The sequence below is a fragment of the Pezoporus occidentalis genome, unplaced genomic scaffold (assembly GCF_034315485.1).
Source record: "Pezoporus occidentalis ecotype Australia unplaced genomic scaffold, CSIRO_AGI_Poc_V1 ctg32, whole genome shotgun sequence".
Taxonomy (NCBI): Eukaryota; Metazoa; Chordata; class Aves; order Psittaciformes; family Psittacidae; genus Pezoporus; species Pezoporus occidentalis.
The window spans coordinates 438,334-457,511 of record NW_026915158.1 but is presented as its reverse complement, the minus strand read 5'-3'; the positions used below and the strand labels follow the sequence as shown (position 1 = coordinate 457,511).

The 19,178-nt window shown below is 41.3% G+C and overlaps 1 protein-coding gene across 4 annotated transcripts in view; it reads right to left on the bottom strand.

Moving 5' to 3' along the window:
- The window catches only part of AFF3 (ALF transcription elongation factor 3), a 321,011-nt gene that overhangs the window by 45,611 nt on the left and 256,222 nt on the right, over positions 1–19,178 (bottom strand). For all 4 annotated transcript variants that reach the window (XM_062628534.1, XM_062628535.1, XM_062628536.1 and 1 more), the window contains one exon: positions 1,754–1,919. In XM_062628534.1, coding sequence (XP_062484518.1) covers positions 1,754–1,919 — 166 coding nt within the window. The remainder of the gene's footprint in view (positions 1–1,753; positions 1,920–19,178) is intronic.

Here is a 19,178-nt window from a genome sequence, read left to right as displayed (position 1 = left end):
TTTTGGAGCAGTGCAGCTGTTTCGTGACAATGATCACTGATAATTCAGGCTATGTACAAAAGTAGTTCCACAGATCTCGAGAGGATATGCATAAAATGATGAAGAGGAGGCACTTTATCCACATTTCCATGACTCTCAGTCCCCTGCTTGACTTTATGAAATGCACGAGCTGCCTCAGTTAATTAACTTCCTGCATTCCCTGAGGAATGACTGCTCTCAGGTCTAAGCAGCACAGGTATCTGCCTAGATTGTAAACACTCCTCCTTTCCTGGGTACTATGCTTCTCCTCTTTTTATCTCATATTTCCTTCTCCCCACAATGGTTCCTTCTGTTTCTTCTCTTTGTCCCTTTTCTTCCACCTTCTGAGATCCCGCAGGGAGAAGAGAAACTGTGCTTAAGATCTCTGTGCTAATTCGAGCGGGGAACTAGGCAGAAAGAGAACAAGGTCTTAACAGGTCGGATGAGAGAGCTCATAATGGGGTAGCACAGTGAGGGCAACAAGGAAAAGGCACTGGAAGGAAAAGAATAGAGACAAAAGGAAAGAGAACCAGAGAGAGATTTAGGAAAGAGACAAAGTGAGAGGAAAATTAACTGGAAATGGATCTGAAAGTACTGTGAAGGAAAGGCAGAAAGGAAGATATGTGTTAAATAAGGAACAAAAGTGACAGAACCTGAGAAAAATATACTAAGGATGTTTCTGCGAGCGCTGCATTTTGCCTGATAGGAAACATGGGCTCCCAAAAAATGAGAAAAGATGAGGAAAGGCTTGCTGGTTATTCAGTATAATTTTTCAGGGTGAGAGAATAAGCAAGGCATAGTTTTGAGGGGAGGAGTCTGGTGATTGGATGCTTTATGTGGAACAGGAAAATACACTGACTGCATTTCATATGTATTTACAATCTTGCTGCTAGATTTCTGAATATTTTTACATACATTAATGTGTGTGATGTGGCTGTGGAGCTCATGGTTTTATACTAAATTTGTGTATTGACCGAAGCATGTAAAAATATCATTCCTGGTAGAAAAGAGGAGCAGAGAAAGCAGCTTTGTTGTGTCTGTTGAGCCCTGTGCAGAGGTAAAAGCAGAAGGTGGCACAGCGCTGCCAGCTTAATTGTAATTTGGCTAGGGCTTGTCTACATGTGGAAATTTTCAGTGCTGGCTTTCCAGATGAAAAGTTTGACCTTAATGTTTTGCACAATGAGGAATTCAGTTTAGTCCATTTTGGAGGTGGATTAAAATAAATCACACAAAGGCAGCAGTGACAGAGAATAATTCACTTAGAAAGTGAGGTGAGGGAAGTGTGTGAGCGAAAAACAACTGTTTTGCTTTAAAAATCCACCCTCAAACTGATTTTATAATAGCTTCCCTGTGCAGAGGAGCCTTTAGTTCCCTTGCAGTGCTGGGAGTCCACACCAGGACTTCCTCACTAAGCAAGCCATTGCTATTGAGCCAGAGTTGCATAAAACTCAAGCAAGCTGTGAGCCTTGCAAGTCTCTCCACTCATCTCCAATTTGAGGAAAATATCACAGGGTTATTTCTCGCTTCATCTTTGTTTCAAACACCTTAATCTGCCCCAGGATTCCCTGCCACTTGCATTTCACAGCACGTTAGGGGGAGGATCCCTGGGCTTTTTTCTGCCCTTTTTTTTTGTGTTACTCCCCACAGCCTCCTTGTGTTGGCTTGGCTGGAAAAAGGTCTGAGTGGGTGTAATAAGGGGTTGCTGCCCTAAATGATAAAGAGCAGAAGCCCTTACCTCTGGACTGGAGTAATGGGAGGGCTTGCTGCCGTCACTCTCACTGGAGCTGCTTTCGCTCTCTGAGTCAGACTCTGAGCTGGTCTCGGATTCACTGGAGCTGCTGCTGCTTGACCCCTTGCTGGAGAGTCCCGAGGCTCGGGCGTTGGACTGCGGCACCACCAGGCTGCCAGCCCCCCACACAGCCCATTGTGGAGGGGGGAGGGAAGAGAAGAAAACAAGAACATAAAAAACCCACATGTAAAACCATCGTGTTTTAGGGAGCATACTTATCTAAATGCTTGTGTGTTTGTCTCTGATGCTAATGAAGGGTGAAATGAGTTCACCACTACGTTATTAGAACTGGGGGGGAAATATGGGGTTACCCTCCTATCCATTTAATCCATAACCTTTGCCATTTCTTCTTCATTTGAGGGAGGGTCAAGTTTTCACTTCAGCTTGTCTCTTTTCTCATACAACAGACATTTTAGGACATATTAAAAATACCAAAAGTTAAAATCCAGTATAGAAAGCAGTCTTACACTGTCTAAGGAACACTCTGCAAAGAGGTAAAAGCAGGAGATGGAAAAGGTGAACAGTTAAGAAACGGAGTTGAACTCCACAATACCAGTCATTTATAAGTAATAATAGCAATAATGATAATACATCCTCACTGGAGTTTCCAACCCTCATCTTTTTATTCTGCACACTTCTTCACCTACCCGTAAATGACATGGTTACCTGTATATACCATCTTGATATTGGCAACTGCAAGATCTAAGGCTCTGATCTTAAGAAAACCCGAAGAGCTGTCTTGTGCTTCTGCATGTCAGTAGTGCAGTGCTGTCAGCAGAGCTACTTGCCTTCTTAAAAGTTATGTTTGCATGCAAGTGTTTGTATTACCAGGCCTGACAGCAGAAGAAATATATACTTTCTTGAAATAGTTGACCATGCATATTGAAAATATAACAGTCATAAAGACTTGAGTGTGAAATGTCCTATTAAGTCATCCGGCTTATTCCCCAGGCCATGGAAGATTGTTCCCTATAGCAGGGTGCACTTTCTAGCGAGTTGTCCAATTTGATTTTAAGTAACTTGAATGCAGCTTTTACTTTTACCCCTGGGAAACTTTCCTGCAAACTAACCCAAATTCCACCGTCAGAAATTTCTCCCTACATTCAACCTGAAGTTGCCCTTTTTAAATTTATTGTTACTTATTATTTCATCCTATTACTAATAGTTACTATGATAAATTGTCCTCCTCCCTTTTTGCTTTCACATATTTGCAGATTGTTTTTCTGCGCTACTTCAGTCATATTTCAGACAAGGCCTTACACATTTACTTCTTCTGATCTTTCTTCATAAGTCATTATCTCCAGGGATATGGGATCATTTTTATGGCTATTTTCTGAACTCATTCCAATTTGTCTATATCTCTGTGATAACAGGATGCCCAAAACAGAGTGCAGCATTATAGATGGGTTCTCACTAGAGCCCTACAATGAAGGGCTGTTACCTTCCTGATCCTTGATGCGTTGCTTCTGTAAACATATACCCAGGCTGTGATGGAATATATAGTCCATTAACACTCCTACCTCTCTTTCAACACTCTTTTCTCCAGAATTCTTCCACCAATAGCTACTTTTTAGATTAATTGCTTCCAGAGAGATTTAGCTTGCTTTTTTTCTTCATACCAGATCTCATTTTCTTCTTTATTGCACATGCTTCCAGCTCTTTTGATTTATTTCTTTGCCCTCGGAGGTGTCTGAAGCAACTTCTAATTTAGTATCAAATGCAGACTTAATTAAATGGTTATTCACTTCCTTTTCCAGATCATTAATGAGACTGTTAAATAAGCCCCACATGAAACACACCAGTACCCTAATAACCATCTCTTCCCAACTCCCATTCATTGGTGTTTATCATTACCCTTGTTTATGCTCCATCAGTCCAATATTGTGGTTAATGCAATGTGATCTTGGAGATGCATTTTGTGAGAAATAATAACTAATAATTAATTACAGTTCTGCTATGTTGCACCTAATGAATTGTATTTACCTGCTAATGGTGCATTTCATTCTGGAAAACTCGTACCTGACACCTGGCACAAGTCACATATAACAAGCAATTTCTGGGGCTTTAAAAAGAGGCTGGGCTATCAGAGATGCAGTTTCAATGCCATGATTCCCCATGGCCACACACTTACTGGCCCTATCCCTGCCTCCCCTAACATATGCCAACCTTTCCCACTGGACCACCTGTCTTGCACAAGCCAGTACTCCTACCACATCATGTTTACTTAGAGTATCCCCTTTGCCTTTTGCTAGGAAGCGGCACAGCTCTCCATGGCTTTCTTGCTCCAGAAAGCTTCTGGTTGCTTGGAGAATAGTGCTGCTATTGGAGAGCTTTTTGTACCCTTTGAGGCACAGTGAAGCCAGGCAGTGCAGAAAACTTCACCTGTGATCTCACCTTACTAATTAAAGCAGGTAAAATAAAGAGGAGAGGAGGAACTGACATCAATTTATACTTTTGACCTTTATTTCCATCCTTGTTGCCATCAGGCAGTAGAGAGAGGGGCAATAGTAAAAGCTCACGCTCTGGCAAGATGACTTGGTGCTACATGAATGTTAGCAGAAGTGCCTGCCAGCTCTTGGGAGGCAGGAGGTCTGTCATCACGCGCAGGCATTAAATTTGCCAGTTACAATGAGTGCCTTTAAAAACTTGCCCTCTGCTATTTTTGTTGTTATTCATGATGTCTCTGTCTAGCCAGGTAGGTATGGTAAACATGAGATTTTCAGGCAGCCATTTGTATAACAACACAGAATCATAGAATAGTTACGAAGGCACAGAGATGCCTGAAACAGAAACAGCTTATAAGCTTGCAAAATTTTTCCTTCCCAGAGAAGGAAAATTGATATTTTGTGCACTGCTTTGGGACAATGCTGTTTTCCTCTTGTACAGGTTGGCCAGTAAACTCTATATATAAGTTGCTTACTTTTATTAACAGACTGCAGTCAACTCCTTGCTAATAAAATAGTGAGAGCCATATAAAGGCCATTGTGAGTGGGTTTTGATTTTTTATTTTTTTTATTTTTTATGGGAGTATGAAAAGGTAACTGTCTTTTCTGACAGTGGAGCTTAGGGAATGCTTTTGACAGTGTCTGACTCTGATGGATTTCCAGTGCTTTCCACAACAGCATTGTGACTGTTGCCTGAAAAGTTCTTCAACATCACAAAACATCTGCACATTTACGTCCTGCCCTTAGTGGCTGTGGTTTTAATTTTTAAACCATTATTTTTGTTTGGCATTGTCTGAAGCATTCAGAATTGCTATATAGGGAATGAGGAAATAAAAAAAATCCCAATGTAATATTTCTTTCCTGTTGTGACATGAAATGTTTTTCTAGGCTGCTGAATAGAAATTACTACAGCCATAGATATAAAATACAACAGTTGGACTCTTCACAAACATCTGGAAATCTGTGTTTGCTGCTGTAATGGTAGCCAATATACTATGAAAATTTAACATTACAATATTTTCTCATTTATGCTGATACTGTTGAAATCTCCTGTCACCCTTTTACCTTTTCCATTTTTAAATAGAGTGTATTCTGATAAGGATACTCATTATATTATAGTGACCAGAGTGAAAATAGTTATATGTTTTTTCATGCATTCCTATTAGAAAATAACCATTATTTTAAATTGGTGACTTCCATTTTGGACTGTTTTTTCTAAAGTATGTAAGCAAGATCATGAAGTCAAAATAAAAGACCGATTTACATTTTAATGACCATGGCACACAACATTCATGCGTATTTTGCTACTGGCTTATGCCCCAGAGTTAATTACTACATCATAGAAATGTTAGTTTTATTTTAAGCTATTAAACCACAATTTGGGTGAGAACCACTTTTCTTTAAAGCCCTTCATCAGAACATTCACTGTCTGACTTGAGAGAGTAAATACCGTGTTAAGTTGCCAGAAGTTCATTAATAAGATCAGCTAAAAACCAACACGCTGTCTGAAGTTTCTGTTCAGATATCTCCCATCATCCTGCCTACATGGAACTTGGGCATCTGAACATGGTGCAAGCCTCCAACAATATATTTTCCTGCATTGGCTAGGGGACAAGTCACCCTTCTCTGAAAAACTGCTAGGTGCCTTGTAACCTCACTTTTTCTCAGATATGCAGATTCAGAAACACAGTAATTTGAGGAAATTTATATGGCTAATTTGTGATCCAAATTGAGAGGCGGAGCCATCTCAACCCCTGGAGAAGCCTGAAAGGTTAGTTGCGGTGATACCAGTTATTAGCATCATCAGACTGCATGGCCACAGCAGCTTTGAACATGACCAAGGTGGTTTAAACACTTGTGCAGGAAAGTGCAGGTGTTTGCTGTTCAGTTGGTGGATATAGATTCCCAAATCAGGCTGCTTCAGTGGCCCTCAGGAGATCTCCTGAGGTTAATCACCTGGACCTGGGTCCTGCTCTGTGCTTTATATTAAGCTGTTGCTTACAGCTGCACTACCTTCTATGCTAATAAATCATGGCATTCTTGGCCACAGGAAGTTCCCAGGCAGCTAAGCATATGCTGAATTGCAGGAATTCAGTCTCAGAGTTTCAGAGATGGTCTGCATGGATGCCTGATTAAGGTACAAGTAAAACAGATGCAGCTCTTTACCAGACTGCTAGTATTTGGTAACAATGTTAAATGGATTCAAAAGAGAAAAATCCCTGTTATGCTGAAAAATTTGGCCAGTATCATTTGCATAGTTGTGATCATCTCTACTATTTTGCTTCTAAATCTTACCTTACGGCACTGTATGCCAAGCAGTGTGCAACTATTGAGTGGCCCTGACTCCCCAAAGGCTCCCTTTCCCGTAGGAAAGAGGAATGCAACAATTAGTGCTAAGAGTTGACTTGAATAAACAAATCACATTGTCAGCATTGAGAGGTAAGCATGGAGAAGGTGATCTGGATTAATATAAAATGTCACAAACTTTTGAGAAAAAAACAAGAAAGGCTGTATGAATGCTCGCAGTATTTGAAATATCTGAAAAATCTATCACTGTCTGGAAGATCAAGGCCAATTGTGGGAAAACAATACTCTGAAACAGACACCAGTCCCTTGGCTGGTATAAACTGTCATAGCTCCATTGACTTCAATTAGGCTACAGTGATTTAAATCAAACAGTAAATCTGACCAAGACTCTGAAATGATATTTCATGCTCAGTGATGAAAACATATTCCATGGTTTAAAGGAGTTCTGTTGGCAGAGCTCTAGTTTTATTCCAGATTAAAGTACCTGAAACACGACTTCCTTCTTCCCTTGAAGCCAATCTAAAACCCAATGAAGGTTTTTCACAGAAAAGATTTTATCACTTTGTTGTGAGAAGCAAATTCCACATGGTGCTTCCTCAAAGCACTAACTGAGAGCATTGTGCCAAGATCTGCACAATAAACTCTGTTGCCTGGCACTGAAGATACTGTGTGTCTCCCATGCACCCAGCAGAGAATTCCTGTGTCTATAATTGTGAATGAATCACAGAGGTAACAAAAATGTCCACTTCTTGATGCTGCCCCTGTGCATTTTTCAAGTTCTGTTTCAGTGAAGACATCTGAAGCATGCTTACCATGGGGATCTATCTGGACTTGCAGATCAGGCCATCCCGATGTTGTAATAGAACATATGGAGGTATTTTCTGAGGCAACTGTAGAATGAATGCCAAGTAATAGCACCATAAGGATAGCCTACAGAATGAATGTGGATGTCATCCACTCATTTCAGGCCAAAATCATGCTGAGGAAAGGGAGATGGTACCATAAACTCTGGAATATGCACCTGCTTGAGGACAGACAGATACCTCCATCGTTTAAAATATGAAGGTTGGTTTTGTACTTAACATACAAATGGGAGTATAAGGAGCCTCTGCTGTATTTTCAGGTCTGCCATGTTGAGACTGAATTACCAAACCAGTTGACCCTTTCACGGCTCTGGTCGCTATCCTAGTCATACATGGGGATGACTGAACTCGCCTACCTTCAGTGTGTTAGGAGATGTCCTTTGTTGTTCTTCAAAAGGCACTTGGATATCCTTGTTCTGAACACAGTACGGAAGTAACTCAAATTTATGGTTTTGTACCTTTGCTAACCAAGAGCGTGAAACCAATTAACTGTCTCAGTCCTTTGCAGTTACTGATTGCCAGAACCTATCACTCACTAACAAAAAAGGCTGCTAGCCCTGCCATGGTTGTCTGTTCAGGCCTGAACGCAAACAATGAGGCTGGGCCCTTCCCTTTCTCCAGGTAAACAATTTCCCAGGAGTCTGTTAATGTCTTTAGGAAACAGAGATGTGTTTTCATACCTCATTCCTGTAATGGATGAGGTATGAAATAGGAGTCATGATGAGTGAGAGTCCTGGAGGTTGTTCAGCTTGTCACAATATATAATGCTTCTGTGAAAGCACTGCATTACCTTAGCCGCACCACCTTTCCACAGCACAACTAATAAAGCTCAGCTGCCAAGAACACAGTTCATAGGCTCCACCTATATTTTAACACTCTCCTTGGGAGTTGCTTAGATTGTTTGTGCTGACAAGACTACAAGTATCATCTGATAATGCCAACCTAAGGTAAATCAGGTCTCTTCAGAGAGTCAGGTGTGCCTTGTGTAATTGCAGCTTAATTGCCAGAATAGTCAACAAATTAAAACAATTTGTTAGGAAAGGCTTTTTAGAAAAACAAGCTATGAAGCTCACACGCACGCACGCATGCACGCAAAACCCTCAAGAAAATTCACTCTGGCAAGAGGCCCTAAGGCCTGGTTGGTACTGGAAGCAGCAGAATCACAGCTCCCACCTGAAAGAAATATGGTAGGAAAGAGAGAAGCACTGAAAAAACCCCCTCCAAACCCCTTGGCTAGAAAACCCCTCCAAAAATAAAATGCTACATAACAATAAATAGTGACATCTCTGTATAAATAGCTCCATCAGGAGGACTGTGTGCTGGGGTATCTGAGATGAAAGTGTCCAATAGACCTGGAGCAGCATTAGTGTGGGGATGAAGTGATTAGTTAGCAGGCTGACAGCTGTGCTAGGAGTGTGGTGCCAGATTCCAGTGTATGCTTTCCGCTGCTGCCAAGTGTTTGCTTGTCGCTCCAGATAAATGGAGCATCAGCAGTGTTTTATTTGACCTGCTCACAAGAAAAATAAAGCAACTCTGACTTCCTCAGTGTGTTTGTCGTTGACCTTGCATCAGATGAATAGGAGCAGAGAGATTCTTTGGTCCAGGAAAGTTAACTCTTTAGTAGAAGAGGAGTTATAGAGTCTTCTTATCTTGGTAGTATAATTGGTTTCTTAATGGCTTGAAGTACAGTGACTTAAAAGGAAAAAGTAACAGGCACAGCGGATGTGTCTTATACCGTCCTTGGAACATGCCCTTGGACCAACAGCCTGGAGACTGATTAACAGCTTTGTGAATGGTCTGTGAAGAGCCACCCTGCTGCCTCCAGTGTGGAATCAGGAAACCATTTCTACAGAGACTTTTTTTTTGGGAGGAGTTGGGGGGACAGAAATAACTTGTAAGTAGGTGAAGTTGTTGGGAAGATTCAATCAGACAACACTGTATTTGATGTCCTCCTGACACCAAGGGAAATGGCTTTTTTGTTTTTTTTTCCTTCATATGAACCCACATATGCATTGTGAGCTGTATGGGAAGCAAGGAAGGTTTAATACAGATTCCTTTTCATAATTTACCTTTTAGGTTCAGTGAACTCTCTCTGCTTGGGGGTGGTATGCAATATGAAGACCTATATCCATTCCCAACTCATTACTTCACTTTCTCATTAGAGGACTATTAAAAGCTAATTCCCTGACAGATTCAACAGATATCAGTACCACCTGTCTTGGGAACAGATTCTTCACTGATCTATTTGAAGGTGCTTCCAGTGGCTTAGTCTTTGGTGGGATAGGCTTCAATTCACTGGAAGAGATGCTGCAAACATAAAGGTAGTTAAGCACTGGAACAAGCCATCACTGAAGATACGGAAAATTATTCATGGTAGTTTCAGAAACTAGGTAAGGCAAAGGAGCAATGCAAAATTTTCTGTAGAGTAGCATTAATCCACTATCTTCAAAAGGTCTCATCAGGAGAATTTGGTATCACTTTTCTGGAAATTAGCCTAGGTATTGCTTTTCTTGTCTCATTTATTTCCTAGAACATGAAGTATAGATGTACCTCTATCCAAGAAAACAGCAATTTTTGCTTGTGAGTGACAGCTTCATCAAGCCACAGAAGGCAATCACTGCAGTGCAGAGTAGGAAAATCCCTGTCTGCACTGGCTTACCATCATCTTATTTCAGAGTTACTGTTAATATAACTCATGTTGTGGCTGGCCATATAAATGGACAGGCTTTGGTAATTTTCAGACACATTTGTGCCTCACTTCAGCAGGGCAGTCTTTTGCCTCAGTCAGCAGGGCCTTGACTATGGTTCCGCCTTGCAAGACCTTTCGCTAAGCTCTGAGAGTCCAAATACAGATGAACTTGTGCAGATAAAATTACTAACTACCATAATGGCTGTCCAAATGGGTGCAATAAATTTCAGTGTGAGACAAACTCTCTCAGGTTTTACTGACTCTTAATGTTGCTGCTGCCAGCTTTAGTGTTACTCTTTGACTCAAGTCATATTCTGTTGTCTCCCAAAGGTCTTTTTGGCCTGTCAGCTCTAATCAATATGCTGCCTTGAGAAGGAGCTTGTTTTAAGTAGGTTTGCTTGCCATAAAGTACAATATAAAGAAAATTTGACTTCTACTCCTTGTCAGCATATATCATTCGCTATGCAGAGCAGCATTTAGATGGTCTGTTAGTTGAATCCAAGTGCTCTCTTTTATATGTTTCAAGAAATGACAAATGCTTGGAAAAAATGCATAGTTGTTCTACAGAAGACATTAGACAGTCTCAGGAATGGCAAGCAGAACAGCTAATAAAGCCCGGAATTCTAGCAGAGGATGTTAAAAGCTAATTAGTTTGAGATTACTTGAAGACCTGTAAAAGGTTCTTATGTTCTCCATTCTGATATAAGTATAGCCTGGTTTCCAGCAACATCCCAGACTATTTTAATATATTTTTAGGAAAAGTTGCCTAGGACATGCTGTTTATCTATTATTGACATTCTAGTTCAAAACAAAGGATGTTTAAACCCAATTTTTAGCTGTTGAATATTTGCCTGTGTGCAATCTTCTGTGGTGCTATCTTCTCAGGGGTCTGAGCCACTGGGACAAAAATTACTCCCATTCTGACTAGGCTCAGATTCTTGACCCCTTATTCTGGCTTAGTAGCATACTTTACAGCTTGTATTGGAGTACCCAGAAGTGCTCCTGAAGAGCAGGAATGGTCTGTCTAGTAAGGGTATCAGGATTTGACCCATTGTAACCCAGCAACACAGTGTGCAGATACTTGATGAAGGATTTTAAGACAGAGAGCAGCCCGTACTAGTAACCTACAGTGCCTTCCTCAGATATAATGTGGCCTGTGAAAAACAATGAATAAATATGATAAGCTCAAATATATAAATATATGGTAAGAAAGAGTTATATAAATTGCCCTTTACAATTCAAAAGAAAAATCAAATATGAATTGCATCCTTTTGTTAGATGCTATCCATGGAAAGCAAACTTGGTTTGTTCCTGCACACATAGATGATGAGGGGAGGCAGAAATAAATTATGAAGTAAATATAATTTTATTTGCTTTATTAATCTAGAATGGGTACCAATATGTCTGGACTCAGTGGCTCCCCAGCTGCACCCTCCTGCAGGATGTTATCAATCCTTTATTTCTGCAAAATGTGCTACCAACTAGTAGGAAAAGCACTAGAACTGTACGAAATTTTAATTAAAAAAAAATGGTTTTGCACCATGCTGTGTCCTGATGTAGTTAAACTTATATCTTCCAATATACCTTTCAATCCATATCTCATATGTTTTGCTGTTCATTAACTGCCATGCACCTTTTCAGGTTTCTTACGAATTTACAGTATCAATAAAGCATGTCTAGGTGCCTTTGCCTGTTCTACAATGTATCTTCTGTTCTTTCTGCCTCTCCCAGGGAGGCGGAAAAGAAATGCACACATGGTAATAGGGAGAGAGCATGGGAGCCGGGAGAAATATTGGTCACTGGTGGTGCTTCTCCCTCCCAGTGCTACAATGAGCTGTGCTGGCTTCTTCTCTTTGCCCCCAGGCTAATAGTGCCTTTCTGATGCTCTGGTTGTACAGTAGTAGCTCAAAAACCCCTCTCAAAAGGTCCTGTACGGTCCAGGATGATGTGCTGCATGAAGTGGTGGACCTCTTCAGACCATGAATGTATGTTTAGCAGTATGATTCAGCAGGGAGGCTGTTAAAGGTGTAGGAGAAAACGTGCTGCTGCTAGGAGTTCAGTGCCCAGCTGTGAGGGTGCACATTCAGTATTTCTTTAAAAGTGTATCAGGTCACCTGCCTGCAGCTGGAAAACAGCTGAGGAAAAGCAGAAGATTCTGCACAAGAGCTTTGCAGAGAAGATGAGACAGCAGATTTCCAGGAGAATATGATTTTCCATAGTCACTGTAGCAAGGAAGTAACTCTTTGGGACTTTTTTTACCATCCTGACATGACCCTGAAAGGCTGCTAGACAAGCCTCAGCTTGGGGAGAAAGATCAAGTGTTTGGTTTTTGCCATTAGCTTAGACACTAGAGGAAAGAGCTAGATGACTTTGTTGATGACTGGCTTGGAGACCCCAGCAGGCCTTCAGACAGTTTTATTAATCATAAAAGTCATTAAAAATAGCCAGTTCCTCAGGGGCAATGTAAAAACAAAACCACAGAAGAATGAATCAGGGCAGGCATGTCCCGTTCCTAGGAGCATTCTGTTCGCATTCTGTGCAGGGAACTGAAAGAGAATACTTAGGAGTGAAACTCCCAAGCAATATAATCAAATGCTTTCTCAGGGACGGGACAAGCATTTTCTTATGGATGTAGATTCCACCATGGAAAGATATTTATGGGCTTTGTGTAGACCTCAGAGGCGCTGAATTTTCAGTCTACTCCAAGGTTTGCACATCGTATGCAGAATCAAGCAAGATAATTTTCCCCCTTGCCTTTGCACTTGGCATTTCGTCTTTCACTTTTTGGCTTTCCCCTGTGCCTTTGCCTTTCCCCCTTATCCTTCTCTTTTCCCTTTGCATTGCCTTGCCTTTTTTTTTAATGGATAGAGGTAACATTTACTTACCTCTATGCCACCATACATTGCCTGTGCTCCATCTCAGCAGTACTTAGCTGCATTTGGCATACAAACCTCTCAGGGGCCTAAAGATGTCTTGTGAATCTTAGGGCTTCTCAGGTGACTTTAGATGCCTGTGTTAAGGTACCTGAATCCCATCTTAACTTTGTCATCTCACAGTTGTGACGAAATACTTCAAAACCAGCCCAAATGTGAAACAAAGCATTGCTACCCTCCTGGGTTTGCAAACAACTAAAATTGATTCTGGTTTTATTTGCTGATAAAAAGTATAAACTTTCTTGACAAAGTTAGCTTTATAGGGATGTTGACCACAAAATGCAAAATGTAAGCATTCGTTTCCTTTAGTTTAACTGGAAAGATTTCAATGGTGAAAAAAACTGAATGAAGAACTGGGACATAAGGCAGGCAAAAAAAGAGGGTGGAGGAGAATCGTAGGAGGTGGGAAGGAGAGGAAGCTTGCAGAGCCAGCTTTTCTGTGGTCTGTGGCGCTGGTGACTGAAACATGTGAAGTAGGTGAATGATGCAGATCTGCCCAGCAAGGTGCCTCTGTGCACCACTAGACAGAATTTTTGGACTTCTGTGGCCTGGGCTTGTAACACTTGGGTGAGACACCATGCACCAGCCAATGGGGTCAACTGTCTGGAAAGCATCTTGGCAGACAAAGCCCTGAGGGTCCTGATGAACAGGCACCAAGCTCACCATGAGCTAGCAATGCTTCGTCGCGGCAAAGGCAGCCAACAGCACCCTAGGCTGCAGTAAGAGGAGTGCTGCCACCAGGTGGAGGGAGGTGATCGTTCCTCTCTGCTCAACGCTGGTGAGACGCATCTGAAGTACTGGATCCCACTGAAACCCACCCAAGAGTAACTGTGTGAGCACTGAACTGTTCCTGAGCTCTGTTTGGCCACGAGTGTCCCCTAGCTCTGCGTTTAAAACTCACTCCGATGGCTACATAAGTCATTGCCCCAACCTGACTGAAGTATAAACTTGGCCTTGGACACCAACTCTACGGCTGAAACCACATGCCAGCTGCATAACACATGTTGGCAGCTTTACCCACTGCTCCATCCTTTTATAGGCTGCTCCAATCTCAGTGTAAAATGGACTCTGGGGGTGTTGTGAGGTTCACTTGCTGCATTTGGTGTATTTCACAGCAGGTGGAAGGTGCAGCAGCAGGCTGGAAAACTTCTTTCTCATTCAAGCATTTCCGGATCTGTTTCCAAATGTGGTCAACAGTGTCTGAGGCAGCCCACCAGGTCATGCTTTATTTATTTAAGTGTACCTTACAGTACCTCCCTCCTTCTATGATACCTTGCTGTTAGGTGACTGCTCGACATTTTTTGGGGAGTATCTTTCAAGTGCAGTTGTATAGCATCACTGCCTAGAGGAACTGCTGACAGCGCCAGTGCACCGAGAGCTGAAAAATCCTTCCTTTCTGAAATCAAGAGTAGAAAAGATTATCATGAAATAATGGACTAATGTGGCCATTCTATCTATGCTGCTCATAAATTACATTTTGAACCTGGCAATTGCAGGGTAATTAGGAAGAGAGTAGCTTTCCTGCAGGATCATATATTTCCTATTCTGCCTGCCTGACACACTCCAGTTTAATTTTTCCTTTGTTCACTCAGCTCAGGGAATGGCAATTACCAAAGGTGATAGCCTGGTGGCAATTTTTGAATCACAAAGAGACTTAGCACAGAAATGAGAGGAAAAAAAAAAAAAGACAGGTATCACTAGTAATTAAAATAATTTTGAATTAAAGGGACTATTTCAGTAATTGCTTTTGTACTATAATTGTCACCATATAACCTGTCCTTATGAATTACTAACATAGCGAAATAACACTACTGTGGAGAGTGAGCTTAGGAAGACAGCTTTCCTAAACTCGTAGCCTTATCAGTGAGAGATAAGTAATGTTTGGGCAGACGTTTTGGAATGGTAGGTGATGCCACGGCTCTGACCACTAACAGCCACGCAATTTTTCAGCCCTCCTTCCTGCTTTGGCCCTTTCAGAGAGGCACAGGAAACAGAGCAGGAATTCCCATCTCGGGTGGCCAGAAGAAGGTTTCACATTATTAAAATAGATGATTTCCTTCATCTATGAGCCTCTGAGGAGCATAAATTACAAACAACATCAAAGCGAGTGAAAAGTCTTAGAGCAGACTGTCAAAGAGACTGCTGGGGTTTACTTGGTAGATTTCCATTTTTAAGGAGTCTGAGCAATTTACTTTCTTTCCCAAAACACTTCCATATGTCTGTGGATTATTTATGGTTGTTTTGATTTTTGTTGTCAAGGGTTTTAAAGAAACAATATCGCAATTATTTAACATGGGGAAATAAATTTAGACAGACAGTGCCTGCAGTAACAAATTACTGGGATGATCTCATGGACTAAAACTTTGCAGACTTGCTCTGTGCTCTCCAGGGTTAGACAGCATGAGTTTAGATACAAAGAAAGGCAGTATGGCCAACTGGAAATAAGTATTAAGTCAGATGCTGTAGCAACACAGCGACTAATTATTCATATTGCCATCCCTAATTTTACACGATGAAACAGCATAGCAGGAGTGGCATAAGAACAAGAAATGTGAGATACACTGGCCCAGATTTGAAGGAGACCTGAAAAAAACTGTGTTTAATGATTATTGGAATTTATCTGATAAAAAGCACAAACGTCAGCTGTGGTCTTAGATTAAAAGTCATCAAGGCAAGATGTGAACAGATTCATATTAGCTTCCTAACTTAGGGTAAAGAAGTGACCATTATTAGAAAAGGCATCGAGAGACTATGTGCTGACAAGGTTATTAGCTATTCCCAAGGAGGTGGCTCCTGCTAAATGTGGGTTTTAAGTGCTTTCCCTACTGGGGAAGGTTGTCATTAGTTGCTGGGACGTGGACTGCAGAAGAGACTTGTGTGTCACACCTGTATGTAGTTCCTGCCTGAAAGGCCATGGGTATATTCAGCAGTGATCTACAGTCTAGATGCCAGGATGTACTGACCACACCCAGAAAGCCAGGCTCCATCTGTTCAGGGAAAAGGATGGAGCTGTGAGAAGCATTGCCACTTTTCTGGTCACAGTTTCAAGTTCTGTCAATATGTTGGCCTAAGCCGTTCTTTTGTTGCACTGGCAGCCACCAACCACGTGAAATAAAGATCCTTGGGATGAAAGGACAAATCCTAACAGTTTATTTTCCTTTAAGGGAAGGATCCCTCTTTATTTCTCATGTGCATGAGCACATAGGTGTTTGGCAATGAAAAACAAAAAGTCTTTACTAATTGTTTCCAAGCCTAGAAGCAAATTCTTAAATCTGTCATTTACTGCTGGTGAATTATTCCAAAAGTTACTCACAGTTCTTACCTCGTAATTCTTCAAAGAGTATTTTCATAAATATTACACCAATAATTTAAAAGCTGCAACAGCATATGATTTTCAGAGTGACCTCTGATTTGAGTTTGATGGCCAGGAGAGGATAAGAGCAGAAGACTAATCATACTTGATAATCATGTTGCATGAGAAGGAAATGCTAAACTGTGCATCCCTAATGAGTTTGCTGCGATGGGTGTACTTCCATGGGCTGAACCGTAACAGCACCAGTCTTCCATGCACCACTGGCAAGGACTGAAGAATGTAGTCTTTGATTGCCTTGTGTTGACTTGAACCGTTGTGAGGAGCTTGGTTGAAACATGAGCTGGCTTCTCTTCAGTTTTTCCTGATGGAAAACTGGATGTAGTTCCATCTCATGTCAAGCTTATAATTTAAAGCTGATTACCTTCTGCATTGAATGTGTTTGTTTGATAACTCAAAGCTCTGATTTACTGGTTCAGATCTTGATTGTGACCTTGATTTAATGACTGTATTGTCCATCATCAATTAGTTTGTTGTGGTTCTGCTAATATTGTGATGTGTTTTACATTTGTTTGCTTATTTTTCATATACAGGGCTGGCTCATTCAGTCCAATTGTAACATGAGTCATGTCAACTAAAGATGTATGTAACTTAAATAAGATACTCCCCAGCCATGTGGCCCTGCAAGCAAATAAAAAACTCTGCCCCATTAAAAGATGCGTAAAGATTAAAAGCTATTAAAATGCTGTCTTAGTTAGCAATTAAGCTAAAAAACCCCTCAAGGTTGCAATACTGCCTTTAGCAAGTTCTTTACCAGGTGCAAGACAAACCTAAGGCAATTATTCCATAACTAAGCAAACCCTGTTTACATCTCAGCTTTGGAAACATGTGTTGTTAATCTTAGAATTGGAGTTGCCATGTGAGCTGAGTGTCACTTCTCAAAAAAAAAAGAGAAAAGTGAGACTTTTGAGGGTAATTATTTTTTTCAGCGCAGGTGCAGAAAGTGCCTTTGAATGCCCTAAACATTCACACAAACTAAGATTTGACTCACTCAAACTGCAGCCTATCACAACCTGAAAACAGTGCTGTAAAATCTATTCTTTCAGGCAATGCACGGCCTTAGTAAAAAGTAGCATGGAATTTCTTGACTCAACAGAGACTCATCTTTCCTCCTTCCAGATTTTACCTTCCCTTCATGATCTGGGAACACACATTCCCTCCCCTTTTACACTGGCCAGACCACCACTTCCTTCATCCCTGTAGCTCTTGGATTGATTGGAGGATTGACTGGTAGGTCCATGCTGTTCTGGAGTTTGCAGTTGCCAGTCCTTTCAAGCTACCCTCCCAGTTCAGCAGCTGAACACTGGTGCATGCTATCCCTGCAGATCTGAACTCCAAAGCAGCCAAGGAGTGTGTTGTGACACGGTATTGTGACTTCTCCATGTGGGGCAGCGGGAATTCGTTTGCCATACATTCCCTCTTTAACCAAAGAAGGTATTCATAGAGTTTGCAGTAGTGTATTTAAAAGGCTGATGTGGTAAATTACTGACATATGAACAATGCAAACCAGATTCCCAATTTACTGCTGTTCCATAGTGATACCAGACTTTTGGCCATAAAAAACAACCCTAATAATTTGGGTAGGGAAAATCTGCAGTAATTGCCTGGTCTAACCAATGTGGGAGACCTTACACAGGCAGAGGAGAACAGCAATACTGAGTGGACAATGACAGAAATTTGTCATGGCTCTTGTAATCCTAATAAATGGTTAATGCTACATTTTGAACAAATGGAAGTAAAGAATAACATGCATTTCATAGAAAAGAATGTGGTGTTGCCTCAGATTAGCTAACTCCAGTGAACGTTAAACCACTCGTCTGCTTTAACAGTGCCCTTTGTATGCACACATAAAAAATACGCATGGGAATAATGCAAGGCTCCAGGAGGGGGGCAGATATGCTTGCAACACAAAGGAAAAATTCCTGGATAATCAGGTGTCAACCTGGCACTTTTCACCAGCACTAAATCCCTTATAATTATTTAGGAAAATGCATTCATTTTTTCACAATACTCAGAAAATATCAGCAGTCTGAGGTTAAAATTTGGTGGCAGCTGACAAGCAGATAAACATGCTAATACAGAAAATAGCACAAAAAGAGAAGTTGAACCAGAGGTCACAGTACATCTCTGTATCAATTAGAGAGTGGTAACCTCAGAGGAGTGTTTAGGTTCTGCTGTCTTCCCAAAGAGTTCTCTGGTTTGGCCCCTAAATGACTTTGCAGTTGTTGCTTTCTTCTTCAGCTTTAACAGAGAGGTGCTGTGCTGTGGATGCTGTGCTGTGAATCCCTCCTGCAGGAGGAGGAGGAGGAAAGATGAAGATGATCTGACAGCTGGAGGAGCCCCAAATTAGGTTCTTCGAGAGCTCCACCTTTCAACATCCCTATTTCAAAACCATAGGCTACAGATTTCACATCAGAAGCTGAACGCTTTTTTTCTGTATTCTCACAGGTCCTGGGAGGTGTTTGCATGAGAGGGGTTACATGGAAAAGTTTCCAGCTGGAAAAATGAGTGTGCTTGTTATTAGGTTCAGCAGAGTGGGAATCTGCCAGGCTTTTACAAAACTGCTCATTTTCACAGTCTTAGCTCTTTTAGCTATTTTTTTTTTTATTGAGTGAGGGACAAGCTCTATCTTATTAAATGAAAACAATAGAATGAGAAGTTGGAAATTGCCAGGAAGCCTGGGAAAGACCGACACTCAGCTGAGATTTCATTCCACGTTTTCCTGTTGACCTCACAGGCTTTCGGCACAAGAGCTCTGAGTACAT